We start from the raw sequence: 16,638 nt of genomic DNA, 5'->3' as shown, positions 1-16,638 counted from the left end.
CTTCCATCAGCCTCCAATATGCTAACAGATACCGCCAGTCTCCAAGAGGGGTCTATGATATACAGTGAATCACAAAATTATTTGTCTACAGACCTCTATTTCTTTCTTTGGAGAGAAACTTTGCAGGTTGTAACTTTCTCCAAGTTTCTCTGTCTTTCTGCTAGTCAGCAGAAAGCCACTCAATCCCTCAACACAGAATTTCAACTGACCAGGAAGTAGAACTTAAAATATTAGAACTAGAAGAGATCTGAAAGATCTTTTCATCCAAACTCTTCATTTTCCAGAGAAGCTGGAAGGGGAATTCAGAAATTCTTAAAGTGGAAGTAACTCAAAGCAAGACGACTTAGAATCTAGACCCTTTACATTCTAACATATAACTCTAATTTAATTACTGCCTTTAAAACATTTTTATGTGTGAGATTTTCAGCACACAACTGATGGACTAAACATTTCCCCAAAGCAAGTTACTAACTGGTTTATGGAAATATTTAGTCTTGCCTTTATTATTATTATTATTTTTTTTTTTTTGCAGTACGAGGGCCTCTCACTGTTGTGGCCTCTCCCGTTGCGGAGCACAGGCTCCGGACGCACAGGCTCAGCGGCCATGGCTCACAGGCCCAGCCGCTCCGCGGCATGTGGGATCTTCCCGGACCGGGGCACGAACCCGAGTCCCCTGCATCGGCAGGCGGACTCGCAACCACTGCGCCACCAGGGAAGCCCTTGCCTTTATTATTAAACTGCAACAGACTGTTAAAGGTAAAGGTCCAAGGGAATATTACCTGAGAATATCATAACTGGCAAAGTCCCACTGGTAGAGACCCAGTGCCGAACTACAGACAATGTATTTGCCATCAAAATGAAGTCTTGGCTGCAGGCAGATACTTCTATCCTCAGAGACAGACAACGTCTTTAAGCACTTACAGTTAATTTCTCTCCCAATTGGCCAAATCTACAGATAAGAGAAAATTAGGAAAGATGAGAGATCACATCACCATAGAAAAGCTTGTCCTTAAACAATGTGGCCTGTGTTTGCTGACGTCAAATACAAAGTGAAGTAAACTGGAGAGACCACAGGTTTTACAGCTGAAGCATGGGTTCAAATTCTGATTTGGCACATATGTGTTGCGTAATCTTGGGTAAAATATTTAACCTCTTTGAACCTTAGTTCCTGCAGTGAAGATGGTTAGTGCCTACCATATGGAACAGTTTAAAAGATGCAATAAAAACACATGTAAGAGTGCTCTGTAAACTTTTTTGCAAATTGCTATTATTATGACACAAGTAAATGTTTATGTTTTCATACTTTAGATCTAAGAACTGAGGAGAGCAGGAGATATATGTCTTAAGAAAAGGTAAGAACGCATCGAAGATAAATTTCTGTGGATTTTTCCCCCTTCATTTACAAATCAGAGTTAGAAACTGCCTAGAACACAGGAAAATGAACAATTCTCTTTCCAGTGTGTTTAAGAGGGCTTAAAGACATTCCTTCCTCCCTTGAAATATTCCCCCCGTGCCACACTCTTTCATAAGGCAAAGTAATGGAGGGAAAAAAACCTCACCTTGATCTCATATTTGTCTGCACTTAAGAGGATGTAGTCTCCAGGGCTGTGCAAGAGAGACTTGACTTTGCACTTTTGCAAGACCACCTAGAAATAATAAATATCCATGTTACAGAAAGATCCTTTTAGTACTGTTCCTACCCCTATGAAAATAGGAAAAAGAGCTCCAAATGATATGGTATATGAGTAATCTATAACTCTATGTTAACTATAACACAAGTTAACCTTTACTAAGAGTTTTACTATTACCAGATTCTCTAGATTATTAGCAAGACCTAAAAGTGTCTAATGTTGGCAGCATTTACTCTTAGCTTTAGTCTGGAAGCAAACATTAGGACTGACTTTAAAAATTATAAAACGTAAAAAAAAAAAAAAAAAATTATAAAACGTGACTTCATAAAAAATGTGAGGGATAGGAAAGAAAAAAGTCCATTCACATAGTAGATACAAAGGACCTGTTTTCATAAGCATGTGCATCATAAAGGGAAAGGCACTCGACTTGGGACCAGAATCTGTCATATGTTGACTCTGCAACCTTGGGCAGGACCATCTAACCTCTTCATTTCTCAGTTTCCTCATCTTTAAAATAGGGGATGGGGCACCTATTATCTCAAATAATTGTAGTGAAAATTAAATAAAACAAAGAAAATAATAATGTAATGGAAGCTAACATTCCATTAGCATGTGGGATAATCTGTAAACACTAGCTTCTGGTTATTTTAGGAATAAATAAGCATAAAGTGAGAGGGGAGGCCAGGCTCACTCATTCAGAAGCCTGGGTTGCAGATTCAAATGAAACTGACAGACCTGCTACTGAGTGCCAGGCACCTTGCTGGGTTCTGTCCCATCATCTCATTTAGTACTCACAGGAACATCTAGCAGATGATGAAACTCAGGCCCTGAAGGGAAGAGTAACTTATCTAAGACATCTCAGTCAGTGTCCTGGCCCCAAGTCCACTGTTTTTAACATAACACCAACTTGTATTATATAACTTTTCTATTTAAAATTGAATGCACCCAGTACAGAATTTTTTTTCCCAATGTTTTTATTGTCCTAAAATACACATAACATAAAACGTAGGATCTTAACCATTTTTAAGTGTACAGTTCGGTGGTATTACTGGTCTTCTCACACAATCACCCACCCAGTCTAAAAGCCACTAGTCATCAGATTCTTTCTTCTTCTTTGCTCCCCATGAGTAAGTTCAGTTGGCTTTACCTTAAAGACACATCCTTCGTGTATGCCCTTCTCCTTCTTTATTGCCACCCAAGTCCAAGCCGTGGGTCTCTTTTGCTTAGACTACTGCAAAAGCCTAACTGGCCACCCTGCATCCACTTGTGCCCCACTGTAACCCATTTTTCACTCAGCAGTTATCTTCTTTTTTTTTTAAATTTGCTTTTAAATTAATTAATTTATTTATTTTTGGCTGTGTTGGGTCTTCGTTTCTGTGCGAGGACTTCCTCTAGTTGCGGCAAGCGGGGGCCACTCTTCATTGCGGTGCGCGGGCCTCTCACTATCGCGGCCTCTTGCAGAGCACAGGCTCCAGACGCGCAGGCTCAGTAGTTGTGGCTCATGGGCCTAGTTGCTCCGCGGCATGTGGGATCTTCCCAGACCAGGGCTCGAACCCATGTCCCCTGCATTGGCAGGCAGATTCTGAACCACTGCGCCACCAGGGAAGCCCAGCAGTTATCTTCTTAAAAACATGAAATTACACCAGACTCTTGCTCAGAACTCATCACTTGCTTTCTACTATACTTACAATAATCCAGAATCCTTAATGAGGTCTAGTAAAGCGTACATGATGGCCCCTCTCCCACACCTCCCCCAACTACAGCACAGCTCCGCTGGCCTTCCAGGGCATCAGCTTATCAAATGTTCTAGGCTCTTTCCCACCCCAGGGCCTGTGCACATACGGCACCCTCTGAAACACTCCATTTACACAGTTACCTCCCATTTATTCTTCACATTTGGCCCCTTCTCTAAAAGCTTTACCTGAATCAAAATGAATTAGACCCTGCACTTTTCCTCCATAGCACTTAACACAATTTGTGAACTTGTGAAATTACTAATAACTATTCCTCCTACTAGACTAACATTCGCATCAAGCCTGGGTCTGTTTTGCTCATTCCTGCATCCTTAGCCCCTCACAGAATAGCACGATAAACTCAAGAAAAGTGTTTCTGCATGGCATTTCCACTTTTTACATGGCTTTTGATTCTCACAGCAATTGTTTTTTTGAAAACTAGAAGACATCACAACATTCTTCTAAAGATCCTGTACATTTTTGGTTCACTTCTTGCGAGCATTATTTTCTCCTCCTTCCTCCTTCCCTTTCTTCACAATTTATTTAAACTAAAAAACCAAAAAACACTGTCCACCCATTTCTCCCACTCCCCACATCCCACCCCCGGCCTCTGGCAACTACCAATCTGTTCTCTGTATCTATGAGCTTGGCTTTTTTTTCCCCTGTAGAGTCCACCTATAAGAGAGATCGTATGGTATTTGCCTCTTTATTGTCTTACTTCACTTAGCATAATGCCCCTGAGGTCCATCCATTTGTCACATATGGCAAGATTTCATTCTTTTTTTACGGCTAAATAATATTTCAATACATATACCCCTTCATCCATCTATGGACACTTTGGTTGTTTCCATATCTTGGCTATTGTAAATAATGCTGCAATGAACATGGGGGTGCATGTATCTTTCTGAGTTAGTGTTTTCAATTTCTTTGGATAAATACCCAGAAGTGGAATTGCTGGATCATGTGGAAGTTCTATTTTTCATCCTTCGAGGAACTTCCAAACTGTTTTCCATAGTGGCTGCACCAATTTACATTCCCCTAAAAGTGAACAAAGGTTCCCTTTTCTACACAATCTCACGAACACCTGTTATTTCTTGTCTTTTTGATAAGTCATTCTAACTAGTATGACGTGATATCTCATTGTGGGTTTTTTCCCCCTAATATTTATTTAGTTAGTTGCCTGTGCTGGGTCTTAGTTGTGGCATGTGGGATCTTCATTGCCACGTGTGGGATCTTTGTTGCAGCATGCGGGATCTTTTTTATAGTTGCGGCATGCAGGATCTAGTTCCCTGACCAGGGATCAAACCTGGACCCCCTGCACTGGGAGCGCAGAGTCTTAACCACTGGACCACCACGGAACTCCCTCATTGTGGTTTTGATCTGCATTTCCCTGATGATTAATTATGCTGAACATCTTTTCATTTACTTGTTAGTTGTTGTTTTCATTTATCATCTATATGTCTTCTTTGGAAAAATGCTCAGATCTTCTGCCCATTTTTTAATCAGACTGTTTGGTTTTTTGCTATTGAGTTGTATGAGTTATTTATCTATTTTGGATATTAGCCCCGATCTGATATATAATTTTCAAATATTTTCTCCCATTCAGTAGGTTACCTCTTAATTTTGTTAAGTTTCTTTTGCTGTGCAGCTTTTTAGTATGGTGTAGTCCCACTTATTTATTTTTGCTTTTGTTGCTTTTGGTGTTAGATTCAAAAAATCATTGCCAAAACCTATGTCAAGATGCTTATGATCTCTTCTTCTAGTCTTAAGTTTTATGATTTCAGGTGTTAAGAAGTTCAAATCTTTATTCGAATCTGAGTTAATTTTTATGTATGGTGTAAGACAGTGGTTGAGTTTCATTCTTTTGTAGGTGGCTGTTCAGTTTTCCCAACACCATTTATTGAAGACACTGCCCTTTCCCTATTGTATATTCTTGGCTCCTTTGTCATAAATGAATTGACCATATATACGTGGGTTTATTTCTGGGCTATCTATCCTGTTCCATTGATCTATGTGTCTGTTCTGCCAATACCATAGTTTTAACTACTGTATCTTTGTCATATAGTTTAAAAGCATGATGCCTTCAGCTTTGTGCTTTTTCAAGATTGCTTTGGCTTTTTGAGTTTTTTTGTGGTTCCATACAAATTTTAGGATTATTTGTCTTATTTCCTTGAAAAATGCCATTGGAATTTTGATAGGGATTGCACTGAATATGCAGATTGCTTTGGGTAGTATGGACGTTTTAACAATACCGATTGTTCCAATCCATGAGCACGAAATACCTTTCCATTTATTTGTGTCTACTTCAATTCCCTTCATTAATGCCTTGCAGTTTTCAATATACAGGTCTTTCTGTTATGTACTGGTTAAACTTATTCCCAGGTATTTTATTCTTTTTAATGCAACTGTAAATGGGACTGTTTTCTTTCTTTCTTTTTCTGATAGTTCATTATTAGTGTACAGAAAGGCAACAGATTTTTGTGTATAGATTTTACATCTTGCAACTTTACATGTAGTTTACAAGTTCTAACAGTTTTCTGGTGGAGTCATCAAAATGTCATGCATCTGCAAATACTGACTGCTTTACCTCTTCCTTTCCAACATGGATCCCTTTTTTTCTTTTTCTGCTCTGTCTAGGACTTCCACTTATATGTTGAATAAAAGTGGCTAGAAACCAGCACAATGTTCTTTTAAAGAGCCTGTACATTTTTCTTCCACTTCTCGCAAGCATTTTCTTTTTTAAAATGAAAATTACTTTTCTGATTTAAAAATATGCTTATCCTAAAGGGAAAAAAGTACTCAATTCCACAAGAAATAATCATCTTCAACATTTTAGTGCAAAAACACATTTAGAAACTGTCGTCATACTCTACATAGTTTTTTGTAAGTAACCTGTTTTATTTGCTCCCTCTACCCACCTAATATATTGTGGGCATATTTCCATGTCCATAAGTCACTCATTCATTAAACTATTTACTGAGTGTCTTTTACATGCTGGCCACTGTTATACATCATCATGCTTTGTGGTTGTATCTATCCCATCTTATGACTCATCTACCACTTATGAGGCAGCATCTACCATCCTCCATCCCACCCCCAGCTCCCCCACCCTCAGCAAGACTGATGTCAACATTTCTTCTGTAAGTCTTCCTACCTTGGTGACCCATTCTGTGTGCCCAGTGAGTGTGTTCAGGCACGTCCCAGCAGATAAAGCCCATACTTTCACAGTGAAGTCTGCAGAGCCACTCACCAAGATGTCCAGTTCATCATTGTAGTCGACGCTAAACACTAGTATATACAACACACACAAAGTTAAAATACGCCTTTGCCTGTGGGTCTTTCATAGTAGAGTTCAATTACATTTATTCTCCCTAGCTGCCCAACTGTATAATTTCTCAACCAGAACTACTGTAGGAATGATGCTTTCTCAGCTAGCAATTTTATGCTAAAAAATATATCCATTTCAAAATTCTTGTTATTATCATAGCTTATAATTCTAAGGATGAAAAGCTCCTGGAATAGTACAATCTCTTATACTTGTACTAGGTTCCGAGTGAGAGGTAAACCAGTGTAGTAGATAATGGCATTTCTTCTCAGGACTGCCTGCCTGATACTACACATAACTTATCTAGCCTATGCAGGAAAAACAGAACGTAAGTGGACCAACTCATATTTGTACTATTTACTGCAGTAAGGTAAAACGTCAAGAGTATAAGCTGCAAAACAATACCCATACTCAAGAAAAGCCAGTGTAATGAGAAAAACAAAACAAAGATCTTAAAGGTCAGACTGAGCCATTCTCTCAAACTGTCTCATTTTCTTTAGAGCTCTATCCCCAGCACCTAAAACAGTGCCTGAGTATAGCAAGTACTCAAATATTTGTTTTTTAAATGCCTGCCAAGCTCTAAAGGAATACTGGGGACCCAAAGATGAAGACACTGCTCTTTTCTTTAAGGAACTCAGACTAAGTGAGGGGTGGAAGAGGAAGTCCAAAAAAAAAAGATAAATAAATGTTTACCTCTTGCTAGGGAAACACCAAGGAGAATGACTAACTCTGCCCAGGGGTATCAGGGAGGACTTCAGGGAAGAGGCGATATTGGAGATGGGCCCTGAAGGATGAGTAGAATTTATCAAGAAAAGAAAGAGAATACTGCAGGTAGAGGGAACAGCAAAGGCATGGAGTTAGGTAAAGCCACAGCAATGTCCAGGGAACAGCAAAGAGGAAATTTTTTAGAACAGGGCTCTCAAAGCTGACCAGGTATAAAATCACCTGGAAGTCAATGTACAACCCTGGACACTGTGGAATATTACACTCAGTTTGATATATAAGTTCCATGTTAAGTCATATATCTTCAAAATATTAATTTCTACAACAAACAAGTGGTAGCAGAGAAGACTGAAGAAAAATGTACAGGATGACAAACAAAATGGGGGGGGACTCGGTTTTTTGCCACAAAACAGCTAGGTTTACATTAAAGAATTACTGAGTACCAGGTACGGTGCAAGGAATTCAGGACCTAAGTGTGAATAAGACACGCAGGATCCCTGTCCTTCTGGAGCTTACAGGTTGGTGGGGAAACAAGGTTATCATACTTACTTGTATTGATATGGTAAGTGTTAACACACGTATTGGGAAACCTACAGCAGAGAAACTCAACCTGTTTAGGGAGTACAGGAAGGCTGCTCATAAGTGTCTCAAGAGCATAGACTATGATTCTCAGGGGCTAATGCAGTGGGTAAAGGGCAGAAAGGAAGAAGGGAGCAGCTGCACAAGAGGCTGGGAACTACATCAACGTGATTTCTGCACAGAGCTCCAAAATACAGTGAAGCAGAGGGAGAAGCTCAGATCTGAAGGGTACGTTCAAATGACCAGTTTTTTACAAACTAAGGCTGCTGTAAAATTATTGTCAACCAAGCTTCAATTTGATGTAATCTGTATAGTCACTCCAAATGATTTCCAGTCCTAATTCTACAAATAGAGTGGACTGAATTTACAAGTGTAGCACTTACTCAATTTGGAGGTATGGAATCTGATCAAAACAGAGGGGGCTGACTGTTCAATAGGATATAAATGAAATAGGGGAAAAGAAGAACTGCCTCTCCTAGCATAAGGGTATAAAGGACATAAGAGTTAAAAAATGGGCCAAGGAAAAGCAAAATTAGGGGGAAAATTCCAAAAAAGAGTAACTTGAATAAAGGTATTAACTGTAGTGACTGAGAAAGAAATTGGGGGAAAGACAGGTTAAATTAAAAAACAAAAACAAAAAAGGGATCACATTCTTGGCTCCTGGCTTTAAGGAATGAGGGTAAAGTAGCTGTTGAAACCCTTGAAGAAAGGCAACCCACCCGCCCCCGTGTGCCCCCGGAAGTGCTGGGTCCTGGCTCCGGAACTCCATTCCCAGCAGGCCACAGTGTTGTCAAAGGAGCCTGTCACAAGCTTCTGCTCATCAAACTTCACCGCTGCACAAGTGTGGGTCTGGATGCCATAAACACACTGCCCTGTGCTCACATCCCATAGTTTTGCAGACAAATCATCTGACCCTTCAAGAGAAAAACAGGGAGGTTAGTAAGAAAACAAACACTAAAGAAGGAAAATCAATTCCCCAAACCATGGTATTCTTAAAGGAGAACCTTAACAGTCACCTCCTCTAGCACTCTCACTTAATAGCTGGGAAAACCAAAGCGTGGAGACAGTAACACAACTTGCTCTGGGTCACCAGAATACTGTTAACAGCCCTGGGACTGAATCCAAGCCTTTTGGTTTAGTCCTTTTCCCTTAACTTTCCAGGTTATAGCGTGGTGTTAGACTAAAGCACCCCTTGGTGCTTCCACTTGTAAATTCTCCCAAATTTTTGGCTATCATGAGCTCTCTGATTTAAGCTCAAAATGGTGGGTACCACCTATGACTGGATGTGTACACTTGCATGCCTGTCCATTACCCAACAATTCTGAACAAATAAAGAATGGTGAATAGTAAAGTTGTCTGCTGGAACATGTTCTACTCTAAGGCAAATCATAGATAAGCCTCCAATCACTGGTTAATTTCTGCAAAGACTAACTGCTAATTTCTTGAGCCATCCTGAAATATGTGAAGGAACTTCAAAGAAAACTAGACATAAATTATTCTCAGACGTTCACAACAACTCAACAAAGAGCTTGTAAAGCCTCTTAAGATTCTGCAGAAAAGAGGGTAGGTTTTACTTCTGCCTCTGATGAAAATATTATACTGATTATGGTGACAATTCAGGACTTTGTCTTAATCACATTTAAAATCCTAACGATGAACACATGTCTCACAATTTACCTGTATAAAAGTAAGAATAAGAACTGACAAAGAGGGAATTCCCTGGCGGTCCAGTGGTTAGGACTCTGCGCTTCCATTGCAGGGGGAACAGGTTCGATCCCTCATCAGGGAACTAAGATACCGCATGCTACACAGAGCAGCCAAAAAAAAAAAAAAAAAAAAAAGAACTGACAAAGAAAAAACCATTCTGAAGCTACAAAAATGTAGTCCCTGTAATAAGGACATGGTATCTTGGAAAAGCACCAACTGATCAGTTTTCTAAAAGTTTAAATGACTAAATAAAGTTAGCCACAATGCCACCTTTAAGGGTTGATCAAGAGCCACTGTTTCAGACAATGGAAAAATAGCTATCAGTTATGAAAGAGGCAGAGTATGAATTTCAACTGGGACAAACCCTATGAGAGCATACTGAAATGAAGACTATATTTGTTGTTATTTTACTATTTAAGGATTCAGTTTCCTCTCTATAAAATGAAAGGCGAGATTTGGCTGGTGGTTCTCAATGGGCATATGAGGCATCAGAATCTACTGCGGAGCTTTATCAAAACACACGTGCAGGGCCCTGTCTTCACAGATTCTAACTTAGAACATCTGAGGTAGGATCTAATTACTGTAAAAGCTTGTTAGGTGATTCTAATGTATTAGCAATGCATTGAGAACCAATGATCTAGAACAATACCGTCCAATAGAAATATAAGGCAAGACACATACACAATTTAAATTTTTCTAACATCTACTTTAAAAAGTACAAAAAAAAGGGTACTTCCCTGGTGGTGCAGTGGTTAAGAATCCGCCTGCCAATGCAGGGGACATGGGTTCGAGCCCTGGTCCGGGAAGATCCCACATGCCACAGAGTAGCTAAGCCTGTGAGCCACAACTACTGAGCCTGCGCTCTATGAGCCCGCAAGCCACAACTACTGAGTCCACGTGCCACAACTACTGAAGCCTGCCCACCTAGAGCCCGTGCTCCACAACAAGAGAAGCCACCAAACGAGAAGCCCACACACCGCAATGAAGAGTAGCCCCCGCTCGCCACAACTAGAGAAAGCCCACGCGCAGCAATGAAGACCCAACGCAGCCAAAAATAAATAAATTTATTTTAAAAAGTACAAAACAGGGAAAATAATTTAATATTTTTAACTCAGTATGCCAAAAATATTATCATCTAACATGTAATCAATATAGAAATTAATGAAATAGTTTACATTCTAAGTCTTCAAAATCCAGTGAGTACTTCCTATTTCACATCTCAGTTTGAACTAGCCGTATCTCAAGCGCTCAAAAGCCATACGTGTTGAGTGGCTACCACACTGGACAGCACAGGTCTAGATAATCTTTAAGGTCCTCTCAGCTTTTTGGTCCAGTCAGCATTTTGTGACTATATTTCTAGGAAGCAAAGCAGGAAAAGAAATCATTTCAGATCCTATCTTAGCTTGGTTCTGATTTATTGCCAGTGTTCAGCCAGGGTCTCATTCATTCATTCATTCAACCCATATTTAGAGAACTTGTGTGTCAGGCAGGGCTCTTGCTCTTATGGTGCTTAGTCTTCCTATGAAGACAAAAAGGCTAAACAAACAATAACACTTCAGTACAGTAAGTGGTGGGCAGTACAAAAGCCCATAGCAAATACAAGGGGGGGATAAAAGGAGAAAGCGCCCCAGGTGAAGCTCCACTGAGTTTACAATCGTGCACCTCAACATCGAGGTGTTCCATGAACATGCCTCAGGAGATGGAGCGACTGGCTCCACAGCTATATCCTCTACTCTGCTGTTAAGCCGGGCTGTGCTGTAGGACTGTTGGAAGAAGGAATTTCATGGCTTAAAAAAACCCCCCAAACTTTCAGGTATTAACTAGCTGAAATCTAAAGGATGAATAAAGTAATCAGCACCCTCTCCCCAACCGAAAAAAGCAGTATATGCCAGAGCTCAGCCAAAATTTCTGTAAAAGACTAGACAGTAAATATACTAGGCTTTTTGAGTCCTAGAGTCTCTGTGGTAATTACTCCACTCTGCTGGATCCAGCCCCTGCAGTTCGTGGTTTACCAATCGCTGGAATATAACTATTAAAGCACCTATTAAATATCCCTATATATTACATAAATATACGTGACTAGGCATTGGGGTCGATTCATAAAGAACTACTTGAATCCATTCTAAAAGCTACCTAGGAATTATTTACAATGTTTGTCAAAATGCATTGCCTAAAACATGGACACTGATAACAGTTCGGTATGACTGGGAAATAGTGGCAAGGTTAGGCTGGAGAACTCGGTCGGGAGGATGTTTAACTATGACCTTATCTGCATTTCTGAAAGATCACTATGGCTGCATCAAAGAAAATGGTTTGAAGGGGAGCAAAACTGGAAGCAGGAAGGCCAGTTATAAACTAGGAGGGGGGATAAAGAAAACGTGGCCTATACATACAAAGGATTATTATTCAGCCTTAAGAAGGAAGGAAATTCTGACATACGTGACAACATGGAGGAACCACGGAGACATTATGCTAAGTGAAATTCAGTCAGAACACTGTAAGATTCTACTCTAGGTACTCTAGGTACCTAGAGTAGTCAAATTCAGAGACAGAAAGTAGAATGGTGGTTGCCAGGGGCTGCAGAGGAGGGAATAGGGTGTCATTGATTAATGAGTACAGTTTCAGTTTGGAAAGATGCTAAAAGTTCTGGAGATAGATGGTGGTGATGTCTGCACAACAATGCACTTAAAATGGTTAAAATGATAAATCATACAGTTTACCACAATCTGATAAAAAAGGGAAGGAGATTATCTAAATTAATTATTTAAACTAGTTTATATAGGAAAACATGAGGCCATTCAGTTTTACACCCTAATAAACATCAGAAAACAATCAGGTTGGGTAAAGAGGTTGTAAATGATACAGTGTAGAGGAAAGTGAAAGGGAACTAAATGTAGACTATTTTTCATTATATAAAAGGGAGAAAAAGCCCTCTCAACTCACAAAACAATCTTTGATATAAAAATTACAGAGATGGGTAATGTAACAAAGGTAAGCAGAAAAATGAGCCGTAACCCAAACAGAGTAAGCTATCTTATCAAGTTAAGTTTAAATATTTAACTGGTAGAATCAGATCTCAGCTCTCAAACCACCCCTCTGAGTTATCTGACTCTCTTAACCAACTGAATAAACATTTACCAGTGCCTCTTCAAGTCAGGCAACTTTCATTCTCCTTCTTGAAACTCTCTTCATTACCCTTGTTTCTTTACCTCTCCCCTTTCTCTGAGTACACACTCAAAGGATCCTCCTATGCTCTATCTTCTCCTCTCTCCATCTCCTTTTAAAATTTCACTTACAGCCATAGCTGTGATGTGACTAACTCCTAAATCATTCTCTCTAGCCCTGAGCACTCTCCAAAGCTCTCACCCAGCATTTCCAGACACTGTGGGAATCTCCACTTAGACATCCAACTGAATTCAGTTCATCCCAAATTGAATTCCATCTATCCTCTTGAATTTATCCCTTCATTTTCTATTCTTTTACTACTACTACTATCTTCCTAGTTATACACGCAGCTAGAAGCCTTCAGCCATTTTTGAAATCTCCCTATTCCTTACCACATACCCAATTCATTGACAAATCCTGTCAATTCTATTTCAATAGCTGCTCTTCTCTGCAACTGCTACTTTTAAAAATCTCTACCCTTACTATCCTATATCTAGACCTATTTAAGCTCATCTAAACTGCAAGACTAGTCATTTAAATTGCAAGCGCAAGATGTGTCTATGTCAAAGGGTATCAACAGAATTAGTATCATCTCCTAGGGGGAACACTTCAGAAATTTCTAGGGTGGCTTCACTGTCACAATGAGAGGACATTACTGGCATCTACTGGGCAGAGTCCAGGAATGCTGGACATCCTGCAATGTTTGCAGAGCACAAAAAGAATCTGTACTCTGTATGACATTCCATAAGGTTCTGCCAGATATTTGTAAGTGAAAATCTTAGTTATCTGACTGAACCTAAAATCTGTTTTACAAAGAGTATTAGCAGTTTAACTGTATACCTAATTTTCTATGAGTGTAACTACCAGATAAATTGAGGAACGACGTACTTTCCTGGGAACTCTGCTAAGAGTCTTTCACCATTTGAAAAGATGGTGTCACAGATGATACAAAATACAACATGATACAAATGTTGTGTGACACAAACACAACATTCTGCATTCACAGCTGTCATGTTCACAGTAATAGTACACATAGGTGTAAACATCTGATTACTTTACCACCTTCTAAGCCATGCTTGAGCACGTGTTCAATATGTATTACTTTAAATCACAGTCCTCTTATTTCTCCTCTGGATCAAAATTTGGGTATTATATTGATTTTTAAAATGTGTACTTATAGATAAGTTACTTCCATGATTTTTACTTCATGATAGGAGAATACTGTAAAATATGTCATCAAAAGAGGACCTGGGTCTCACAGAAACAAGAAACACTAGTTTATCTGAAATGGAAAGCTCTGAACTCGGCCCTTTTTCTGCTCAAAAATCTTTCATAGTTTATAGAAAACTGTCCAAATACATGTTCCTGGCATTCCAGGCTTGTGAAAACACAGCCCAAGCCTATTTCTTCAGATTATACTCTAGGAGTCTCTCCCTAATTATATTCTAAGATTTCAGCCAACATGGGTTTTCTTTATTTTCATCCTCCATGCTTCATGCTTGGCCCTTTCGAATGCTGATATTCCTATTGGAAAGCCCTGTGTATCTCAACTCTCCAAAAATCTATACATTCTTCAAGACCCAACATAAACACTGCTCTACTTTCCCAAATGGAAGAAATCATTCCTTCTTCTGAACAATTATATAATTTTATTCCCTCATACAATTCAACAGTATCACTTTTTTGGTTGGTCTCTCTTTTAATTAAGATATAATTGACATATAACATTATATTAATTCTAGGTGTGTAATGTAATGATTTGGTATCTGTATATACTGTGAAATGTTCATCACAGTAAGCCTAGTTAAATATATCATTTGATCATACCTCCTTCATAGCTCTCGTTTTTCCCATTCGCATGTTAAGCCAGAGGTTACAACACAGCCACTTATAGGTTGAATATGACCCAACCACAATATTTTAAAATTCTGAATAATACTTAAAAATTAATACTTTTTAAAAAAACGAGGGTATTTCACAAAAATTTAGACTTGGGGCTTCTCTTGAAAAGTCAGATCTGACAACTCTGAGCCTGAATCCCACATGGCAATAATTTACTACAGTGGAGCAGCAACTATCCACTTCAGTGTTTTCTTATTAGCCACAGTTCACACGGAGACCTTTACTTAATCAGGTTACCTTCCTGATCCCAGTGTGTACGTTCTCTGCGGAAAGAACTGCTCTAATTCAGCTATGCATGCCCTCACACAGTCTGTCACACAGTAGGCATTTTATAAATAAATACCTACTGAACAGCACAAAGCACAACAGTTTCCTTTCTTACCATTTCAGAAATAAGCAGAATAACTACCTCATTCAATCCATACCATGTTAATTTTTAGCATTATCGATCTTTTTGGTAATACTGTTTTATTGCTTGCTTAAGGGCTAATCTGAGAGTCACTGTAAATTTATTGCCAAATTCAGAATTTCCCAATTCAACCACAGTGAAAATACAAGCTCTTAAGTAACAAAGTGATACAAACACATGTTTAATTCTATTAACAAATATTTCTCACTAGTTAACAGTCCCAGGAATGCTTCTTTAAACTAATGCTTTGGATCATTTTCAATAAACAAAGCATAATTTTCCATATGCCAACCTGGTGAATTTAATCATACTAAAAATAACATAGCATATAGACCCACCTGGAGAATAATCTTAAAATGCAGGGTTGGGTCCACAGTTATCTGCAGATATTAACTGTCCAGGTAGCTAAGGAATTCAGTGAATGTATTCCATTTACTTCTGTGACAAGTAACAGGTTTTACGGCATTTTAAATGCGAAGTTTAACAAGAAATTAAAAAAAAAAAAAAAAGCTGGAATTGGTTCTGAAAATGAGTCAACTGCCAGTATTGACCCAAGTGTGAATAAATGCCAAGCTCAAAGGCAATACGGCATCTTAATCTTTAAAAAAAAATTACCTGCCGGTGATCATGACGCGAAAAGGATATTGAAAAGCCATCACCACAGCTAGAAAAGTACATCAAAGTGTAAAAGAACAAATGATGTTGTTCCAGTAATCAGGCTTTTTATAGGACAGGGAAAATAATGTAAGCACGGAGTAATTTCAGGATGGCAAACAAACAAAACCATGAAATGCCTCAAATTTAATGTTTATTTTATAAAACTGACAAAGTGTCTAGCATTTCAGAGAATGTCACCACGTGAGAAAATGTACATCCTCAATGAATAAAGAAATGCCATTTTAAAACAATATTGAGAAATCATACCTCTCTTAATTATTAAAAATATTAAAACTGAGTCTGGTAGGACTCTGAGGGAGAAGCAGGTTACTTTAGACTTTGCTGTGGGCATAGCATCAATCCAATATATCTGGAAAGGACATTTAAGAGGAGCTAGAAAATTATTCATACGTCTGGATCTTGTGATTCTACTCTGAGGCTTCTGCCCCAAATAAATAATTCAAGGGGAAAAAATAATGCAAACAAAAATATTCATAAAAATAGAAACAACCTGAATATGCATAATATGGAAATGGCTAAATAATTATGATATATTTACACAAAGGAACAGTATATACTATTAAAAATGACAACTATGTAATTTAGGTAATACTCAAGTGTTTATTAGAAATCATCCTGGATGATTTCTAATCATCCAGAACATGGAGTATCCCTATACTATATATATTATATATGATGGAAATAAATAGGCATTGCTATCATTGGTTAAGAACTGCCTAGAGCCATTCTAAACTTTGCTTGAGAATTATTTACAACACCTATCCAAATGTATTGCCTAAAACATAG

The 16,638-nt window shown here is 38.7% G+C and overlaps 1 protein-coding gene across 4 annotated transcripts in view; it reads right to left on the bottom strand.

Annotated features, from left to right (window-relative positions):
- The window catches only part of FBXW2 (F-box and WD repeat domain containing 2), a 32,115-nt gene that overhangs the window by 9,065 nt on the left and 6,412 nt on the right, over positions 1-16,638 (bottom strand). For all 4 annotated transcript variants that reach the window (XM_027105035.1, XM_027105036.1, XM_027105038.1 and 1 more), the window contains 4 exons: positions 8,711-8,905; positions 6,519-6,652; positions 1,560-1,646; positions 780-949 (listed from right to left, as the gene is read on the bottom strand). In XM_027105035.1, coding sequence (XP_026960836.1) covers positions 780-949; positions 1,560-1,646; positions 6,519-6,652; positions 8,711-8,905 — 586 coding nt within the window. The remainder of the gene's footprint in view (positions 1-779; positions 950-1,559; positions 1,647-6,518; positions 6,653-8,710; positions 8,906-16,638) is intronic.

The sequence above is a fragment of the Aethalodelphis obliquidens genome, unplaced genomic scaffold (assembly GCF_003676395.1).
Source record: "Aethalodelphis obliquidens isolate GAN/ISIS:26980383/991018 unplaced genomic scaffold, ASM367639v1 scaffold7, whole genome shotgun sequence".
Lineage (NCBI taxonomy): Eukaryota > Metazoa > Chordata > Mammalia > Artiodactyla > Delphinidae > Aethalodelphis > Aethalodelphis obliquidens.
Note: the sequence above shows the minus strand (reverse complement) of the source record. Positions and strands in the feature narration are given on the sequence as shown.